At 42.1% G+C, this 21,829-nt stretch overlaps 1 protein-coding gene across 2 annotated transcripts; it reads right to left on the reverse strand.

The window, feature by feature from the left end:
* Positions 1-6,530: 6,530 nt before the first annotated feature.
* Positions 6,531-19,344, reverse strand: cdc42ep4a (CDC42 effector protein (Rho GTPase binding) 4a). Of its 2 annotated transcripts, none has more exons than XM_031312664.2 (2): positions 19,063-19,344; positions 6,531-9,623 (listed from the first exon to the last, which is right to left on the reverse strand). In XM_031312664.2, exon 2 carries the CDS (start codon positions 9,512-9,514, stop codon positions 8,459-8,461), a length of 1,056 nt encoding a protein of 351 aa, XP_031168524.1. In that variant the 5' UTR covers positions 9,515-9,623; positions 19,063-19,344; the 3' UTR covers positions 6,531-8,458. The 2 variants fall into 2 exon arrangements, with proteins under 2 accessions (XP_031168524.1, XP_031168527.1); XM_031312667.2 differs by lacking the exon at positions 19,063-19,344 and adding an exon at positions 10,576-10,819.
* Positions 19,345-21,829: the final 2,485 nt, after the last annotated feature.

Genomic DNA, 21,829 nt, shown 5'->3' on the forward strand with positions numbered 1-21,829 from the left:
CCATGTGTGTCTGATGAAAGGCTCAGCTAACAATAAGATTAAGAATGAATAGATAGAACTGTGACAGTGGGCTGAGTGTCTCTTGTCTCTCCTCCCATCCCAGGGGCCAACAGCACGGTGACCTCACCCTGCCTCCACCCCACACTCTCCCCTTCCAACACTTCCTGACTGGCCCAAAACAGCAGCACAGCTGGAGCATGCAGCAGGAGAATAGAGAGAGAGAGAGAGAGAAAAAATGGTTTGGATGATTACTTAACCATTCCCTCTCTATTTGTTCCATCCTGCTATGATTCACATTTTGTCCAACCTCGCTGTTGCTCACCAAGTCGGTCAAACACCCACGTAAGCACTTTTGCATTCCTGAACACACACACACACACACACACACACACACACACACACACACACACGCTCCCATACAGCTTGCGGTTTTCACTGTCAACATTAAGTTTTTCTGGAGATTGTGGTGTGAATGAGGCAGTGCTTTGCTTGATATGAATCTGGGACAACTTTCTTTGCCTCTCTTTGAGCATCCCAGTGAGCTGTCAATCAAAGTAAACAGCTACAGATGGAAAGGGTAGAGAGGGCTTTAACCAGGATTTACCATGCTAGGTACACTGCCAAAAGGCATTTGTCTGATACAGGAAAGCCAAAAGATGGCCTCATGCTCAGCTGTGTCTTTCAAACTCAGTGCCAGAAACGCCTCGACATCACATGCAAAGCGTTACATTGAGTGTTTATGTTTAATATAAACACTGTAGATAGATACAATTTCAAGCCTAAATCCACCCAGAAACCAAAACATGTCTCATTGCAAATGTGAGAACGTTAAGGATAATAAATCAAATATTTGTGCTGTGCTGTTTTTGACACTGGTTTTAATCCAGTATTTGAGTGAACATTTACACCTATAGCACGCATGCCTGCAGGATGGTGACTGTATAAACGGTTACCACTGCTGTACATTCTTCTTTTCTGACTTCTGTTATTCAAAAGAGAGCAGAAACGGGATAAATTTAATACGTGCAAGATGTAAATATTTTGTACATTATTGCAGCTTGTATATACTGTCCATGCTGAATTTTCTTTTAGAACTCAGTTTTTACAAATCACCCTCACTTATGTCACTCTGCACAGCATCCTCTTCTTCAGTCAGTATGCTCTGCTGTTTTGAACTCATAAAATGAAGTGCTTAATTGGTTTATTGTATCAAAGTGTAAATCCAGCATAATTCAATCTTTAAATAATCAGAAAATAAAATAAAGATAACCAACCCAATAGACAAATAAAGCAAGACACAATACATCTGTTTATGGTCTTCTTGATCTGATTGGCTGTGTAAACTCGGAGCAGGAGGAGGAGAGTCAGAGCCTGGCCGGCAGGACGACTAAGAGAGCCAGCATCGGCCGGACTTTTCCCCCTCTTCTCTCCAGCTCAGCTCTGAGGGAACCATGGCCAGAGGGAGGGGAGCATAAACTGAATGACGGAGTTGTTAAATGGAGGACCAACACCCAGTACAGTATTTAAAGTCAGCTCTCCAAATGGAGCTCTGGGATTCTTCACCCTACTGTTGTTTTCTATCTCCAGACACGCCCTGATTTAGGATGCTATAGAGATTTGAGAGAAGTGAATGAGCCTTTAAACTGCTGCAGTGTTTCCACTAGTGGAGGTTGCGTATGAAGTTGCATGAAAACAGGAAGGTGATAGACTGTAATGGAAAGTCTGTCTGATTGGCTCTGCCAGAGCTGATTTTAACGGGTGCACTATGAAATCACTGAGGTTTAGTCCGTGTGAAAAGTGGACACTGTGTTTTATTACGCTGACAGAGGAATGCACAGAGGCCTGAGCTCATCGCCTCATCCCACCCAACCAAGTATAAAGTCAGAAGTGAATGAGGAACATTTGAATTCCCCCAGAATATAGCGGTGAAGTAATAGCTATTGAATTGCATATCTTGGTGTCCTTTTTTTCACTTGCTTATAAGTGTAAAAACAACTTTAAAACTAATATCTACTCACATAGACTTTAATTTAAAGTACTTTTAAGAATGTGAAAATACATTTGAATGTGAAATGAGTTTGGGGAAACAGAGGTGTTCAGAAATTTAATTTCTACATGCAAGGCTAACCAAAACAACTTTAGATTGCTGAAGAAAAGAGGCGCTGAATGAATGAAATGTGCTGGACAAAAGGAGCCACTTATTACCAGATTATCATCAAGCATCAATCTGTGAGACTGTCCTTCACATCCTTCTGCCCCTGCAGTGAATGAGTGGCACTGGTATTACTCATTATGTTGGGAGAGAGGGAAGATTAAGTTGAAAAAGGACTGGAAGGTCAAAGTTTAAAGCTGGCCTATGGGAAATGACCCTCTGTGATCCCTCACTTCCTGGTCAGCTTTAGAATATTTTGCTCCACAGTTTCTACTAAACAAGGAGGGCATTGTATGGACATACAGCCTCTGATGGAATGTGTCCAAGTCTATGTTGGCAAGGATGTAGCCTCACTGTATGTTCAACATATTGAGCCTCTTTTTTTATCAATCCTGGGTTTACTGATAAACTGACTGTACCCACCAATGAGCTACATTCAGAGATGAAAGGAGAACAAATTAGAAACCTACCTCTTAATTTAGGCATTTTGATGTCTAAAAATGTACTTCATCTGATCAATAATTGCTTGAAACTTTTTGAGTGGAAGTTTACATTTCATAGCAGCCTAAAGGTGTGGGTGTGTGGAGTGTAGCATGTGAGGGGGTATATAGAGACTTCTCCTTCCTTCAGTGTCAGCCAGCCGTGGACAGGTCTTGGAAGGGAAGCGGCCTCTGGCAGACTCGAGGGGGTAGAGAGCAGCAGAACCCCCAGTCCCATTCTTTGTGGTCATGGCTGAGTGCAGGCCAGGCCAGACCTCCTGGGGACGCACATGACTGCAGGAACCGCTCTTCTCTTCAGCGGAGTGAGACAGGGTTAGCAGAGCACCGCAAAGACAGAAGGAAAGAATGGAAAATGAAGGGATGAATCATTGTTTCTGTGCTTATGGCAAAAATGAGTCCTCCATGTTCAGATTTTAGTGTTTCATGCTCGATGCAAAATCATGGTGGAAGTTTTATGAGTACATTTTGAAATCTGTACCTTGAAAGAATAACGTATAGAAAAAAGAATTTGTGCTGTTTGTTCATTCATAGCAAAACGAGCAATAAAACTTTAGTGAATACATGGTTTCACTCTGCTGAGCTGGATTGAAGATTTTGCAACTGTGAGATGGAAAAACACATTTTAACACGGTCGATTTTGAGTCCAGCCCAAAGAGGCTATGACACAATCTCCAGATTTATGAAAGAAACTGCTCGTTGCTCAACAACTGGGGAGAGAACAAGAGAGAAAGGAACTGTGTTTCCCTTGGAATAACTTTTCCATCTGAGAAAGCCATATACCCACATTCTGACATATCTGCAATAATCCCTATGTGGGGAAGACTGCACTGATGTTTAGAAGATGGGCTAAGTTTTCACAGTCTTGCACACAGGCATCTGAAGCTCTTTAAGGCAAGGACACCGGAGACGTTTTGCGTCCTCCCCGCTCCTCCTCCCACCACGTGTGTGTGGTCTCCTGTTGCCCGCCCTGCACTTCCAGGGTTTACAGGTCAATAGGTCAAAACTGGGTACTGGAATGTTTATGTTCGCTGCTCCTGTTAACACCAATATCCTTAGTGCTGTGTATTGCACTCCTACAGGAATACCTCAGCCCATCTTTAAGGCCACAAAGGAAAAACATTTTTCCCTAATGATAACATTTGTTAGTTTGACTGTCTTACAATTTGTTTGGTTATTTGGCAGACTGAAGTGAGGGCAGATGTAGAGCATTTGAAAAGGCAAAGATACATTACTCTGGCAATAAGTGTTGAGATTTAATCAATAAAAAGACAGCCAAGCAGAAATGTCTTTAATGAATGGCTAAATATACATGATGGTCATCAATGATAATAGCATTTGAAATACAGTCAAACGTTATCTTCAAAGAATGAAGGGCAAGATTAATTTTTAATAAAAACATCAATGTATGCACCGATATGTAACAGTAACTACAGATCTTACTCCTTGTAAGATCTTGCTTGACTGCTTAAAAACGTAACTTGGCACAGCTCAGATTCTATACATGTTCTTAAGGGCGGGCCTTCTCACTGGTGTACACTACGTCCTCCCAGATACTCTACATACATATGGTCAGAGATATGTGTATCAAAGCATGGGAAAGGATGACAGTTATTTTCATTCTCACGGCTGACCACAAACGCACAGTTGGGGCTTTCGACCATGGCAATCACTTTCTAGTTCTGTGCCAGCAAACTCCACAGACTCATTCACACACACACACACACACACACACACACACTAACACAAACATACACTAACACACACACACACACACACACCCTCCCATCCTCTTCAGTGCAGAAGTACACAGCAGAAATGAGTGTTTGTTTATGACCCATTAAAAAAAGAGGAGCAAAATACTGCTGCAAACATAAAAGAAAAATGCTGTAGCTGCTTGGGGAGTGGTCTGGATTTTTTTGGGGGAGCTCACATGCTGTTTGTGTGTGTGTGTGTGTGTGTGTGTGTGTGTGTGGGAGGGGAAAGGGAGCAGAGCCAGCCAAAGGGCGGTATATGAACAATTTTGTATTCTGTTTTTTTTCTCCCCCATCCCCCACTTTTTACTTCCCCTCTCTCCCTCCTTCATCTGCCTCCCCCACCTTCCCCTCCCCAGTCCCCTCCACCAGCAGGTTGTTTAATGCTTTCCAGATTTCAGCCGTTGGCCTCCTGGAAGAGTTGCAAGTCTGCTGGAATTTGGCGGAAAAAGGTTGTGGGTCCAGACATAATAAACCTTAAGGCAATGAGCGCCTCCCATTGGTGGCTGGAGGAAGAAAATATGATTTTCAAAGTGAGTTAGAAACCAAAGGGAAGTGACATTTGACAGCCTCTGAAGCAGATGAGAAACTGGTGTTTGAGAGAGAGAAACAGCTGCAAGGCAGACTCAAATTATAATGACTTTCTATGGAGGAGGGAGGTGAGCTGAGCCTCCTGAACAAATCTGCCGTCTGCAGTATCAAGTTCAAATGTGAGGAACAATTTCAACAGTTGTGTTCACATCCTGCCTCTTGCTACAAATCATGCAAATAATCTCACTTGACAGTCTTGGTGATGAGTTTTTTTTCCAACTGTTTTTCTGTAGACACTAAAATGTGGGCGTAGCAAGGAAAAATGAATACAATTAAATAAAACTCATCGATCAATATGTTTTGGGGTGCAGGCTGATAGAAAGATATTAAAAAAAGATTTACAACCCCGAAGTCAAACCAGCAATTTCACTGACACACCCATCACCAGATGTGAGCCCCACACAACCACTAGATGGCAGTATATAACAACATTAAGACAAAGTGAGTTGTTACTTGGCGGTTGTTCTATCAGCACATGATAAATAATTAAGTTAAAGGGGGTTATTGAAAAACAAAACAAGACTATTCAAAACCAATGCAAAAGTGGTGACTAGTGAAGATGTAGTCTTTCCTTCTCAAAGAACCAAGTAAAAAATAAAATAAAAAAATCTAACGTCTAAAAAGAATAATGACTTTGTACAGAAAGAGAAAGTAGGATCAATAGCTCCACTGGTTTGTATTGACCACAACAATCAATATAAATGGCCTGTTTTTAACACAAGTGTAAGCATAATGACTTTTTCTAGCCCTCTGGCAGATTGGATGCTGGTATAATGTGACTGAGAAAAACTGAAAGTGGAAGGAGATTAAAGACCCCCCGAAGTGGAGATGAAAGATTGAATGGAGAAATAAAGGACACCAAAGAAGAATGGAGCAGTATTTTCAGCATGCAGTTTTAATGTGGAAGGATATGGGTGAGACCTTGAACTGTGTGCAGCGAGTGTTAAAGAAAACGGAGTGCACTGAACTTTGACCGAGCCGTGAGTGGTTCACTAGTGTGTGAAAAGCCAAAGCGTGGTCTGTAAAATCAAAAGTGACAGAACAGTTGTGAGCCTGTGATGATGAGTGGGATCCTGGTCTTATGTGACTGCCAGACCCATCCGTCCTCCAATCAGCAGGGCGAGAAGAATTACCTGTCATCACCGTTTATGACTACAGCTCTCCATAACGATAAACTTTTCCTTCCTCCATCCATCTTTTACCCCTTCTAGATCTCTAGTGAGAATACAGCTGTGTCATGAGGGTATTAGGAAGGAGAGCTTTTAAACATTTTGACTCTTCTCTCTCACACGCACACACTCTCTTACTCATGAGTCATCACAGCATTCTCCGCTTGTATAGCCAATAGTTAAGAGACACATCCAACTAGGCCTCGATTGCTTCCTTCCTTCCTCTTCTGGGAGAGCCAAAGAATAGTGACAGGAAACAGAAGGCACTCAAGGAATTCCTTTGTTAAGGCTGCTGATTGAGTAGCACTTCCACTTCATTACCTTTTGATGCAAGGAGACAACATGGCAATAAAATATGCAGCAGGAAAGATGTTCAGGATTTCTTTTATTGAAAAATATAGGTTATTTTAGATAATGCAGAAAGAAGGTAACAGTAAAGAAGTAAGGCATAATATACATCAATATACAGAAAGGGCAACACAGACAACTTCCCATTTGCACAAAATTGTTAACCCTAGAAACAACCTGAATATATTTTGTAGTGTTTGAGTGATTGGAAATATAAATAACCAGTTATGCAAATTCATTCTTTTCCTGCTTGATTGACATCTTAGAACACTTTACATTTTGTTTAACCTTACCTAACTTAAGTCTTAAATTCAACAGTGATTACCCATACAGAGAAGGAAGATTTGACAGGCTCTCCCAAAAGTGAAGTAAAATTATATTTGGCTAGACAATTATGATTTGGCACATCTGTCAGTTTCAGTTAAGGCAGTGAAATCAATCAGCACAACTGAGCCCCAATACTTCTGGCCGCGGCTTTTAATGATGCAAGAGATACAGTCACGCTGCAATGACTATCAACTTGCACAGAAATAGCAATCTTTTTTTAATGCTTTAATGCTATTGCTGGCTGAGGCTTTCTTTTTCATCCACTATAAACAGACATAACATAAACATAGCAACTTTTTTTTCAAAGATTAAAAAACAACAACAGGTATTAAACACCAAATACTAGTAGTGTCTGGTTTAAATGTGCCTGCTGGTGCACCAATTTTCAACAATACATACCCTAAAGCCATCTTCATAACTAGTAGTGGAAACTGTTTTATACATAAAGGCAGCCCATGGACTAATGAGGATCAACATCTTTTACACAGTTCAGTTGCACCACTGCAGCTGCTCGGATGTACAAAAACAAGGAAGGAAGTGGTTATCAAACTCTTTTCAGTTTCAACTTGAAATAACATTAGTAAGAGGAAGATAGCCAATTCATGTCAGTTATCGGAAATCTGTAAAAGCATCATCATTATGGCTTTAGCGTGGAACAAAACAAAAGAATCTGTTCATTGAAAAAGAGACAAACACTCTACAATCCCTCTCCAGCGTGCCACACACTACTACTTACACCTCTGGCTTTCTGCAGTAACACCGTGCTTTATAATTAATGCAGGCCAATGTATCTCCATTAGCTTTACAATGCTGCTTTTCTCTAATTTCCACTGAGGCTAAGCCTGTGTGGCGCCCACAGTGAATTAAAAACAGAAGAGAGTTTTGGTTTTGGGTGTTGTGGTCCTGCTTTACAGCAGGAAATGGCAGCCTTTAAGCAGCATCGCAGGGACCCTGAGTTACATAAGGGAGAAAACTGACAGATCTATGGCACTTTAATATATTTTCAGATGAAAAGGGGCGCAAGGAAGGGATTCACATTCTAGTGACAAACACAGCCCCCTTTATTGTGACAAGATACCCACCAGTGATCCTGTGGTGACAGCCCAGCCATCATGATATCGCAACGCCAGTGAGAAAAAGCACAACAAGACGAGGATAGGCGAACCAAAATGAGCACATGTGAAGCATCAAGAGAGGAAAGGGAGAGAAAGTGTGAACTGAGCTTCAGTTATGGAAAGTGTTTTTTCTTTTCCTAAAGGTTTCTTTTACGAAACCGTCCTCCCCTTTTACTTCTGGAATGTTCTATATTCAAAGAGTGGTTGCTCTTCCATGTCAGTTCCCTCAGTGTTCAAAAAGGAGAGACAGATTGACAGACAGCGAAGGGTAAGGCTCTGACAGATGGAGGAGTTTGGGCTTTTCCATAAAAAGGAGCAGTCACTGTCTTCTTGCAGACCTACAAAGTAAGTGGCCTCCGTCTTCTTCACACTCCCATCCCCACAGTAACTGACAACAGTGTCTTTATTCCTGTTCAAGTGCAAATCCACATTGTCAAAGGACTTGCTAGTTTCACATAAACCCCTTCCAGAGCTTTTTTTTTTTTTTAGAAGACTTCATATAGTCTCATACGTGGATCTCATCGTCTTCATCCTCCAAGAAAGAGGAGAAGTTGCTCTCCTCCTCTGGCGGGGCACTGAAGGTGGCGCTGTCTGTATCTCCTGCATACGTCTGGCTGTTTGGTTTCTCATCCAGGGCAGCAGAGCCAGAGCTAGACATGGAGCAGCTGTCAAGATGCTGCAAGTGTTTGGGCCGAGTCTCGGGAGTGTACTCTGGGGTGTAGGGCCCTCCGTTCTCAGGCCCCAGATCTACAGAGCTAGCTGGATGCATTGAGGCCTGCTGCTGGAGATCTGCAGCTTCTTTCTCTTCTTCCATCTCCTCTTCTGCATCCTCATCTTTTTCTCTCTCCATACTATCTTCTTCCTCACCGTGGGTGCTGAGAGGTGGTGAGGCACGGCCTTCGCTGCTCTTGCCCTCCTCGTAGCCAAGATCGTCATCCTCTTTCTCCATCACCCCCAGGATGTCACCCAGCATGGAGGGTCCCAGGTCGACATGAAAAGACATTACTGACTCGGCATGCTTCATGCCACCTCCGTAGTGGTGGGAGCTCTCCGGAAGCTCAGTCAGCTCCCCAAAGCTGCGCTCTTCCAGCTCCAGGAAGTGAGCAGCTGAAGCTGCACCTCTCCCATCCACCTCACTGTGCTGCTTTAAAGGACTCGATGACAAACTCTTAGCCACCATACTGTCCCCTCTGTCCTCATCATTGAGAAAGGGCAGAGACATGGCATTCTTCACATAGGTGGGTGACCCACCAGGACTCACCAGGGTGTTGTCGCTCTGCTGGTCAACTCTGGTCACCGACTGGGAGCGTTTGCTGCTCCTGAAAGTGCGAGACAGGAGGCCAGGCCGGGGAGAGCGGGGAAAGAAATTGGTCTCAGGGGGAGGTTCTCCTGAGCGGGTGCTGAGAAAGGAGGTGTCTCCGAACGCATCACCACTGCGGCCTACATGCATGGTGTGGCGGAAGTCGCCCAGTGGAGCGCTGATCATCTCCCTGGTCAGGTCCATGCGTGAGCGCCGCTTGGTCTGGGAGGAGCCAGACACTAGCTGTTTTAGTATTGGCATGGTGGCTGTTTTGTTATGCACAAAGAGCTTCCAAATCTTATCTTAATAATCCTTGTTAGAGATCTTGGAGTGAATATTGATACTTCTCAACTGCAGTCAGCCTGGGAACCTGAAAAATTAAAACAGAATAAATTACACAAAATGTATTTAATTACTTTGATAAATTAATATAAGGGTAACCTACATAAATGTACTGCACAACATTCACAGTCGATCGGGTAGAACATTCACATTTGACTCTTTAATTTCATCAAGTAAATAAAAACATTTCAAAGAATTTCAAATGCACTAATTACAAGAGCTGAAGCTACCAATTATGCAACTCCATAATGATAAGCAGCACTCCAACATCTCTGGGAGATGACCTCTGAAAAAACAACAACATGGGGAACACCACAGGATTCTGCTTTAAAAACGGCAGAATTATAATAGAGAGCAAAACATCAACCACAGACCAATATGAATCGGAGAAGGATAGTTGAGGGGTGCCAGGGATTTTCTGCGGCAAAGCTCAACTTTGACTGCACGGATATCAGTATATGACCAAAAGCTAATCTTGTAGTCACAGACAAAGTCAATTATACAGAACACTAATTCCCCACTCAACTGACTATGCTGTTCAACAGTCACCGAAGCATTGTTTTGACAAATGTATATGAAAATGTGATAAGGGATATGAGAAATGAGAGACAGGTCCCTGGCCATCATCATCTTCTTCTTCTTAGACAACAGTGTTTATGTCCCTAGAGGTTTGTGACTGACAGTTGATAGAAAATGTGTCTCTGCATTATTGAAACATGCAGCCCAGACAGAGGAAACCTCACCACAGGCTGACAGCTAGTCACTGCTGCTTCCGCAGGTGCTGCACTGGAGGACAGGGGCAGCTCATTAGCGTTACATCCCAGCATATAAAATACACATAAAATAGAGCACTGTCGTGGCAGTCTTCAAAAATGAAGTGCAAGCAGTTTCTACAGACAGACATCAGAACACACGCACCTCTGATTTGTGGTGGAAAGTCTCTATGGTTACACATAAGCAGACCTGAAGAAAACGCTTACCTTGCCGTCTGCAGTGTGCACCTCTGGCTTGCACATAGTGCCTCTTCCTCTGTTTGCCCACGCTAACACAGGGAGATTAAAACAGTGACCTAACCTTGACTTTGGATTTCTTACAGGCAAGCCTTCAAAAGATATTTAAGTCAGAGTTGTTTTTGGTAGACGTGCCGTTGGGAGATTTCGGCTGTTTGTGTGGCAGGCTTTTTAGTGCGTTGACCTCGTTCTTCTGTCTCAACCCCCCGTCTTTGCCAGCTGAGCCTCTACTCTTCTTCCTGTTAATGCCCTCACCTGTTTTGGTTTCCATGGAAACAACCTCCTGTAAGCAAGCAACAGTGTTTCCTGTCAGGGGCTGCGGAAGGCTTCAGGCTTCATACAAGCATGCAACACATGGCCGCCTTCTGTGTCAACCAAGAGCTCATACAAGACATCCTTTTAATGTGATGTCTGCTATTTTTCACTCATTTAATCCATCCATGTTGTGTGTATTTTTATTGTTAAAAAGGGTAATTTATTAAAATATACAGATGTTCCAGTGCTGTAGACAAGGAAATGGAGGTATCTACAGAGAAACATATACATGTAGGATTGCAGCATTTTTTACTTAGCAATGTGAAAACTTTCCATGAACTCCAAATGGTTTGGTGCCAAAACACACAAACAAGGACAGCAGAAACATGTTTATTTTTGAAGCTGCATGCATGATTTGTTTTTTTGGGGAAATAATGAGAGGGAAATAATTCACACCCAGCCAAAAAACAAAGTTTTTTTTCTGACTAGTTAGCTTCTGGGTGGCATAAACAGGCAAGGAAAACAACCAGCGGATGAAACAAGGAAGGCGCCTCCCACTCCTCCAACTCACCCCCCAGGCTAGGATCAAGCTGAAAAGCTCAACAGTGCCCATTGCAGGGACATGGGTGCAGAAATGTGTTACAGACCACCAGGCAGATTGTTCATCATCTGAATCTAACCAGGATCCAGAACAGGCCTTTAGCAGTTACTTCAAAACTGATTCACAGCCCTGCTATAAATATAGCTTTGTATAAGTATGCGTATGCGTACATGCACGTGTGGGTGTACACGTGAATGAAAAAAGTGGAAAAGGGCCTGAGAAGGCAGCAGTTAGCATGGGAACTACGGGGTCACAGGGGGATGGACTTTATAAACAGACTTTCACAACACTCAGGGTCTGGCTAGCTGCAACAATAAACTGACTGGAGACACAGAATGTAGGACAGGACGAGCAAATGAGGCACATCCGCATCTTTTCATTTTGACAGCAAAATCGGAAACCGTTTACACATACTCCACACTGACCTACAGGCCTTGAGCCCTTTGAATGACATAGGGTTCTGAAGATGACTGACCAGTCTTGATGTGGTATTCCTCAACTGCCGAGTAAAAAGCAGCAGTGCATGCATGCATACACACTGTGATAAACTTGAACACACTGGGAACGTTTCCAAACCGTCGCCAGTGCTGCTTCACTTCTCTCTCATCTTTTCACATCTGTTTGGGTAAAGGATATTCCAACCCAATTCCCCCAAATGTATTTATGTCATGGGAAATGTAATGCTAGCTCTGTTTACAGATCACATAACACAATTATCAGTATAAATACCTAGCATACTGGGTCTAAGGAAAATACACAGCCACTACTTCCGAGGAAAAAGGACAGAAATAACATAGTAAGGAGGTAAATAGAAATGGTTTCTTTTAACGAAATGGAAGAAAAAAGGGAGCACTAAATCAGACGGTAACCTGTGTATATTCACTAGGGAGAATTTTGGATCTCAAAGGAAATGCTGCAGTAATTCATAAACACTTTAGAGAGACGCTACATCACAGGAAGTAAAACACACACACACACACACACACACACACACACACACACACACACACACACACACACACACACACACACACACACACACACACACACACACACACACACACACACACACACACACACACACACACTTTCCCTAATTGAGTATTGATGCATCTCCGTTGTGCTTAACTCGTCCAGTGTGTATTCCACTGTCTGGTAGAGGGTGACTGCTGCAGTGGCATTCTGTCTGCCTCATTTGAAGTCACTGACCTGGATGGACAAACACATGACCTGAGGGTGAAAAGGCATTAGGGGGGTGGGAGGCCACATGTACCTAGATCTATGTGGAAAACCAGGGACAGTGCTGATTTCCTCCGTCCTTCTGACATCTCAAACTGCTCTGCCTGTAAAATCACTCTGATGATCATACCATTTGCAAACATCCCATTTGTTAGCGAAAACTCTCATTCATTACCATATGTTTAAGTGCAACACAAGCAATAGGTATTGTTCAGTAATAGGCTAGCACACACATGTTCCAGTAATTAAGCAGACAAATGGCCTCTAGAAGATAGGTATCTGCCTACAACTCAGCTAGACATGGAACAACAGACATCAAGCCGATGCTGCCCTCTGAGATAAACACAGCAATGAGAGAAAACACACAGCTCTAATGTAAAACTTGCATAAAAGCCAGATTTAGCAGTTGCTTAAAATGGTCCATTTTAGGGCACTCTACGAGGCACCCCGTTTGGTTGTGGCGTTTTGTTTCAGATCAAGTTGGTGACCTACAGGGTATCATGAGTGTACTCCTGCCCCACCACCCAGCAAATGGCAAACATGGTTGTTACAGTTCGTCCAATGTGAGGATTCACATTTTTTAAAGAGAATATTTTGAAGTGTTGATTGAAGAAATGATGAAAAAAACAAGACAGTTGAAGGCGTCACTTTGGGATCTGGGCAACTGTGATGGGCATTTTTCATTATTTTCTGGCATTTTATAGACAAAACAACTCATCAATTAGTGAGAAAATAACAGACAATTTAATAATGAAAATAATTATTAGTTGCAGCCTTAGTTATAAATATAATCAAATCAGTAAGTCCAAAATGACATATGTCCTTAATCATAAGGAGATGAATTAAACACCTCAATATAGTCCCTCCACAAATGGTGAATGATGCCTCTGAGGACAGGAAGGAGAAGATAAAAAGCCTGCGTGTGTGTATTTCTCAAACACAGACCGCAAAAAAAACTCACATACCAGTGTTTCTGCTATCCCCACTCATACCTGGCAAGCTGGTGTGAGGCATCTGTTAAGCTATTGCATGCAATCAATGTATAGAGCTTCCCTGCTGATAAAAGTGCCTGTAGGTTTTTGAATTGGCATTCAATATCAATGAGTACTAAATCTGTAGCTATCCTTAGATGAGTGGAAATTTTGAGGTAAGCAACTCGGAATGACACTAAACAGGCTGTTAAAATAATCAGTGCGGAGCTGTAGCTGCATTATCAGTAGACCAACTATAAAAGTCTGTATTAGTTAGATGAGCAGTTCAGAAAAGCTAGAGAGAAGGAGGTAAAGTGATGGACAGATGATGACCAGGACAGAGCAGAGATACTTTCAAAAGAGCCCCGACAGCCAATGAAAGGGTTCCTGGCAGAGAACAGGCCTCAGCAAGACATCTCGACGTGTACCAGCTGACCTCTGATACCCGAGAGATGACTCGTCTCTTTTACATTTACAGTCAACACAGCCTCCAGACAAGACACTCATATATATATATATATATATATATATATATATATAACACTTTGGTGAAACTGACAGCTTTTATTACAGACAGCAGCGAATGGCAGACAAGAATGCCAACTCCACTTCAAGAATGAAAAGTGTTGCGTGGGATACAAGACTGATACTCATCATTTTCACAGATCTACAATGCCTTTTTATACACCAACAATACTGTCTATTTCCGCTCTGTGCTATCGTCTTTGATCGGAATAAAAGTTACAAAAATGCGAATGAAATAGCAGTCAGCATGGCTCGACATCAACGTCATCTGTGTATGTATGGCATCTAAATACAAATGGACTGGGGCAGATATTGGCACCACTCCAGCATTTTGAGTATATCTCAACATAATCAGAGAGAATGAGCAGAGAGGAGGTTGACATTGGCGATATCAACACAAGATCACGCCAGAAATAACCACTTAGCATTATTTTTTTAATGTTTTCGGTAATGAGACATGGCTAAAAACCTTCCCAGCTTTTTCATTCTCCTCCAGCTGAAACTGCCAGGTCACCGAACAGATCTAGGTCATTATTAACTGCCCCTGTCTCTACAAATGACATCTCAGCACTCAGCATTCTGTAAGCAAACAGAATTGTAAGAATCTGACAAATTACCACTGATATAAGTGACAGATGCCAGTAACCTCAACACAGCAATTAGAACACTGCTTCTTAAAAGATTACAAAGGCACAGCCACACATGATGGAAGCGGTTTACGGAGAAACGTGTTAGCGTGTTAAGGGGTACATCTACAGGAAGGGCAGGGAGAAAATAAGGCAGTAAACCCTCCCATCTCTCCGGAAATCTACTCAGTCTGCCCTTCCTGACCACTGGTAATGTAAACATGGCCTCCACGTCCTCCATCATACTGTATTACTGATGGGCTAACCAAACAAACACAGCTCATATCTCCATCAACAGAGTTATAATAACCTACAAGGCCATAGGCCAGTTATGGAACTGTGTGCTCAACAACTAAATGTAACATGTATTAGTGCATGGGGCGCCGCAGGTTAAGGGACATTTATTAATTTTAGAAAATGAACACAACCGGATCTTCTTCACAGCAGATAGCTGATGCTACGCCCACACTAATACATTTTTTAAAAACGCAAATCTTTTACTTCAATGCGTTTACGCCTCACATCTGCACTACTCTGTCGTTTCCAAGCCCCTAAAATGGAGGGTCACTTAAATGTGTGCGATGTCCTGTTGTGTTCTTTAAGCCCCCAATGTAGCACAAGTAGACTTTATATTTCACAATTATCGTTTTCCATCAGATCGTTTGTAGACCGAGCATTTCTGAGTGCACTTGAAGGCAGCTTTGTTTCACGGAGAAATAGAGAAAGAAAAGAGACAGAGTGACTGTGCTTTGTGCTGGAGCTTGTTGCAGGAAACACAAACTCCTGGGCAGTTAAGTGCTGGTGTTTCATTTTTTACCCTCATTAGGGCTGTGCAATTAATCGAAATGTAATCGTGATTATGATTTCGGCTCCCAATGATCACAAAAACAGAATCATCGAAAAAAAACAATTATTTAGCTCATTACGTTTTGCAAGTAAACTCTTATTTTCTCTTGTGTTCTGAATGAAGTTTAAATAGTTAAAGTATTAAGGCAAATTTCACAGTTATGCGTTTTTTACTGTTGATTTAAGTTTTTCCACAGTTTTTTGAAGTTCAATAATTGCAACATCTTTCCAGAAGTCAACGAGTAATCGTGTTAAATTATCGTGATTTCAATATTGACCGAAATAACCGTGATTATATTTATTTCCATAATCGAATAGCCCTAACTCTCATATTGGTTTAAAACGTTCTTGTGGCAGCGATAGAGACAGTGATGTTTCCTGTACGGGACTCTCATACCGCCTCAAAACCGACTGACAAGTCTAATCTCCAGTTACATGATTGGCCACTGCAGTGATGTGGGGTTGCGTTTCTCCAAAAGTTGAATCGGTCTCAACTTTTTGCCTCAGGCCGCTGCTTTTTTTTGGCTTCCCCACTGCGGCCCCCACTGCCACAGCCTAAATGCACTCCCCACATTGAAAATGAATGTAAAGACCTGAGTTTTCACCAGACCGGTTGAGGACTGCCACGGTCAATGTGAATGCACACGCATGTCCAGTCCAGTTATTTCAAAACGCTGTTTAAAAATGAAACCATAGTAGTATGGATGTGTTCCAGCTGACGGTAGCCCTGGCCTCGGGCCCAGGTGTCCGTATTGTCACCCAGGAGGACAGAACGACCAGGTGTCTGTTAAGAGCTGCAAAAAAGGAGTGAGGTTACATTTTGAAACACTCAAGTGGAAACCTGTGCTCCTCAATGGAAAGAATGCAGGGAAATTATGGGATCCAGAGAATCTTACTTTAAAGTGCAAGAGTGTCATAATTATAGGGGTCAGAACAGCCGAAAAGCAACAAAATGCACATGCTGGAGGAAAGCCAAATAAGCTGCTATCAAACAGTGGAGGGCTCTTTTTGCCAAAGGTGTTATTTTTTAGAAAACACAAGAAACCACTCGACTTGCGCATTGCCAAAGTCTCACTCTTGAGTGGATAATAAGTGCACTGTGCACGGATTCTCTCTCAGAATGTAATATCCAATTATTGGATTAATACAAACCAAATAGCCAAGAAGGGTTTACGGAGAGTCAAAAATTGACTTTATTGTCAACAAATGTCTTCTGGTCAGCCATTATAACATTTGTGCAGTGTCATTGTCGCCTGCTACTCTGATATCATCTACATCCAATATTTACAACAAGGAAACAGGACGGCAGGAAACAATAAACATTTCCTCCAGCTTATAGTACCAACCCCAGCCTACCGAATCCCAATGCAAAGCATGCTAGATCAGACCAGAAAACAATGCCACCAAACAAAAGACACAGGAACAAACACAGCATTCACACACTGAAATATGAGACGCCCTTAGAATTTGATGTTTGGACAACAAGGTTATAAAAAAAGTTAGGTGGCAGCGTACTAAGGAACTGTTGCTTTATGTCACAAGTCAAACTAGCAAACCATAAATTGTGTACTGAGAAAATGAAAGTTTTTAACAACTAGTACATTTTCGACTGAGCTGCATGGGGATTTATGTAACATTTGCAGGCCTGTGGTAGTAACTCAGAGCAATGAGAACTACCCAACATGTTACTTATGCTACACATCCTTCATAAGAACAGCCACATCCTCCATAATAATTCAGCAGTTTACTATCACCATCCACAGAGGCTTTCCAGAAAAAAAAACTTTTTTTGTTTATATTGGTATTTCCTGGAATGTGAAGGGGCTGGACAGGACACACACATTGCCACAAATGAGCACACAAACTGCAGACATGTTCAAACATGGGTGCAGGACCATACCCTCACTGACCACAAATAATACACTAAAGTTGCACTTCAACACCACCGCAGAAGGATTTCAAAATACTGATTATCTCCGAAATGAAAGTGAGGCGTATAAACTTGCTAACTTTTGAAACTAAATTCTGAGCAGGTTGTGTTTCCTGGGCTGTGAGCCAGCAAATGCGGTCTACACTGTGCTGTGTCCAATAACAGAGTGGTTGGCACAGTGTCCAGTACCACACGGCGGAAGGATAACTTTCACCTTCAGGCACTAAACATGTCTCCTGCAGGCAATTAGATGCTTTGTAATTTAAGAAACAGAGGAAAGTAATGGGAGCAGAACCTGTGCAGGCTGGTTGAGAAATGTGTCGCCTGTTCTGAAGGCATTTTCAGGGGCACTTCTGGGGGGAAAAGTAAACAGGCTAAGCCTGTGACACATACATCTTGGCAATGGGGCTTGCTTGTTTGCTAGGTCATCAACCTAAATCCATCACAGCGTCCAGGCAGAACAATTCGACATTTCGCAAAGCCCTCTGCAGATTTTGGATGAGACAGGTCAAATGTCACATTCAACCCTGCAAAAACTAAGAAATCCACCCAATTTGCCTCACAAGCAGAAGCCTCAAAAACATTATCTCCTCAAACAAATGCTGAGCAGTTCTTATCAGTATGGAGGTCATGTGGTGATGGCCTACATACCTAAGGCCTATCACCTTATTATCCCAGTCAATGAGCTCATCAGATGCCATCATGACACCCTTGCCAGGCAAACTGAACAGCACTGCCAAGTAAACATGCTCTGGGATATGTGGGTAATGAACTGGACAAACAGGACAGACGTGCTCTGCATGATAGGGCAGAAAGTGTGATTTTAGTTTTAGTCATCAGGTCTTGTAAAAGCCAAGATCCAGTCTAAGTTTGAGTAGAGAGAATGTTTTGAGAAAAACCTGCATGTGTACATTACATTAACTCAATACGCACTGCAAAGCAAAATGTCATCTAACACATTTTGGGCCTAATGTTGCTCAACATCTGTTCTCATATGAGGCCTGTGAAAGTTTTCCTTTAGTAAAAGGTAATAAGTAAACAATAAGAAATTAATGCATCAAGTCTAACTACAAAGCATTCCCAAACAAGAGAATATGATGATGACATGTATATTAGCCTATTGCTTAGGGGCTGCAGACAAATAAGCTCGATTCTTGCGACACCACATATAAATGCTTTACGGACTAAAAATACGTCTTCCTAAGTGTCCATTTGACAGCACTCTTGCATTCATCAGTCTAGTCATTCACTCGCATTACAATAAAGCTGTGATTCTGGGTGGGTCAATGGCAGGAGAACAATAAGTAGCTGACCACAAAAGCGTCAGCTGCCGTGCGCTCTACTGAATCGCTAAATAAAGCAGCTTTGTTAAATACATATTTATTCTGTATCAACAAATACAAAAGAACATTTTACGTGGTGAAGTTTAAGTGCAAGTACAAACATTGAAGACCACGCACTTACCGAGCATCCCCATTCATAAAGCCGGTGCTGCTTCACTGTTAGGCCCCCAGCAGGTTGACAATGGGGGCGCATTCATCAAACAACAGAGACGTAAAAAAAGCGCTCAGATCAAACTCTCGGGAAATTTAAATAACTCTGTTAGACAGACAGATTTCTCTTTTTTTATAGAATTGTTACTGATGTTGTCACCGCATCCTCAGAACCAGCGCTGCTGCTCTGAAGCGCAATAACTCGGTAGAATGACTGCTGCTGCCTCGGTAGTGTGTTTGAACACGCCCTCTTTACATGGCTCCTTAAAGACACAGGCTGCCAGCATGGGGCCACTCAGACACACTCATTTCCTTCAGCGTTAAAGGCGGGTCTGTGTCATGAAATCTAAAAAGAAACCAGGAAAATAAATCAGAGTAAAAACTTTAATTTATCACTTGAACCACTTCATGGTGTTTCAGTGGGCTAATAGCATATTCAAATATTAAAAACCATAGAATGTTTTGCTCTAAACCCATCTTCTCCACCAGCCAAGGAATTATTCAGCATTAATGGCTGTGTTTATATTGCAAATAACAGTGTAACCCTTTCTACCAAAGTACTGCGTCTGTCCTCCTTCACTTCCTCTTTGTGATATTAGAAATGGCTTGGCTGATGATGCAAAGCTGTCAGTGAGAGGGAAAACATGCATAGTCATCCTTTGTGAGACACCAGACATATCAAGGGATGTAGGATAAAATAATATCCTCCTTACAGTGCGCTACATTACATTTTTAAGGAGGTGCATGCAGTGTACTTCGGTGATACACTTCACTAACTTTACATGGAGAACAGAATAGACAAGCTAATACCAAGGCTAATATAGGACCTACTAACAATGTATCTCTTTGTGTAGACAATTATTCACTTCTCTTCAGACAATTAGGATGAGGCAAATCAGGATGTTATATACAGGGATTAAAGCACAAATATGAGGTTTAAAACTAATTTTAGTCAAATAGTTTGAGGAAAGATGTCCAAAAGTTTTTATGAATTTCTCACATTCTTTGATCACTGAAGACCTTTTTGAGTGACTGACCCATTTGTTTGACCTTGTGTATTCCAGGCTGATCAGCTGCCTGCGGTCAGTGACCGCTCATTAGTATCTTTTGCAATGGAAATGAGTGGGAAGCAGCTAAGGTACACCCCAAGGCTGCATATTCACCCTGAGCTCAAGGGAAAGGAATGTGAGAACGGTTGATAATTAGCAAAGGGCAAAAGCCAGTCTCCTACACTACCTGGATAGAATGACTATTCACTTTTGTCTTTTACAGACATTTTCATCCATGCTGTTCTTGAAAATCTCTGTAATGTAATGAGTTGCATGGACAATATCCATCACACACACAAGTTATTTCCTGCCTTTGGCTATGTTCCCAGTATGGTCTGTCCCACCAGCTGATGGGAGAACAGGACACTTTATGATGAGAATTTGACTGTATTGGCCTTTTGTCCAGGAACAGACTGAACTCAAATTTTATAAGTTGCTTTTTTGACATACCCACGCCCCAATTTTACAACTCTCTTCTATAATGACTGACATACACTTAAAATGAATATTAAACGTGTACTAACAGGATGTTTCCCTAAAAGATGACTCTCTCTCTTTCTCTCTCTCACTCTCACTCTCACTCTCACTCACTGCACTTCCAAACACAGCAAAAACTTGGTTACTACAAAACCTGTATTAACATACAGCTGGTCTGTAATCAGATATTTCTCCAGGACATTATCTGGCTGTGCTGAATGAACACACCCATTTCATGCATCCAGTACTCATTTAGTTATTTAATGCAGTACAGTTTAAAAACTAATTTGCTAAGCTGTACTTCTCAGTGACCTATCAAAAGTAAAGTTCTAGGTGCTGCTGCTGCTGCTGGAGAAATAGGCCACTGCAACAGTCTCCTTTTGTTGCAGCTTTGTGTATTGCATTGGCAGCTTTGACAGCTTTGTTCAGTGGTACATCAGGGTACAACAGGGTGCAGTAGTGTCTCAGTATTTGCCTCACCCATTGCTAACTACGGGTTTGATGTTTTTGAATCTTTCAAAAGTCTTTGAAAATCTTTATCTCTGAATGAGGAGGCGTGTGATGTAACGATTTCTGTCCGCAGTGCAGAGGGATCCTTTGTCAATCTTGTGATTTTAGTTATTTCACAAGAGAGGGTGCAAAATAAGGCTTAACTGCTAAGCCTATAAACCACATAAGAGAGAGAGAATACAGTGCCCTTTAACTTTTTAGCCATGTCGCTCCACCCATGACAATTTGGGTGGTGGTTGCTATTTACTGTGCATAAGGACAAATAACCATGGCAAAGGTCTAGACAGGCCTGATTCGTTGAACAAGTAGATGCAAATTCCAACACCCTGCCGTGCAGAGGGCAGTGGGGAAACCTATTATCGATCAATGCTCACAGAATGGATTATGATGCATAATCTCCATTTTATTGACTGTCCTGACTGTAATGAAGACGCCTGAACTGAGTGCATACTGATGGATACAGTATGTGTCTTGGGAGTGAAATAACATAAAACCAGAGGACCTCTCAAATGTTTTAGAAGCTGTAACATCTAATTTCCTTCTGTATCATACATCCTGATTTTGTCCTCATTTTGGAGTCACCAGTCAGGCTGAATTAGCTGTGTTGCAAATTTGCTCTGATGCACTCCAACAAGCACAGTCAGAATTAGGACACATTCTGTATAAGTCGGTCCCATGAGGAGACGCTGAACTGAAATGTAA

The sequence above is a fragment of the Sander lucioperca genome, chromosome 21, assembly GCF_008315115.2.
Source record: "Sander lucioperca isolate FBNREF2018 chromosome 21, SLUC_FBN_1.2, whole genome shotgun sequence".
Taxonomy (NCBI): Eukaryota; Metazoa; Chordata; class Actinopteri; order Perciformes; family Percidae; genus Sander; species Sander lucioperca.

Excerpts from the sequence above, each read along its gene's own strand:
- cdc42ep4a (XM_031312664.2), bottom strand. The coding sequence starts at position 9,514 with ATGCCAATACTAAAACAGCTAGTGTCTGGCTCCTCCCAGACCAAGCGG.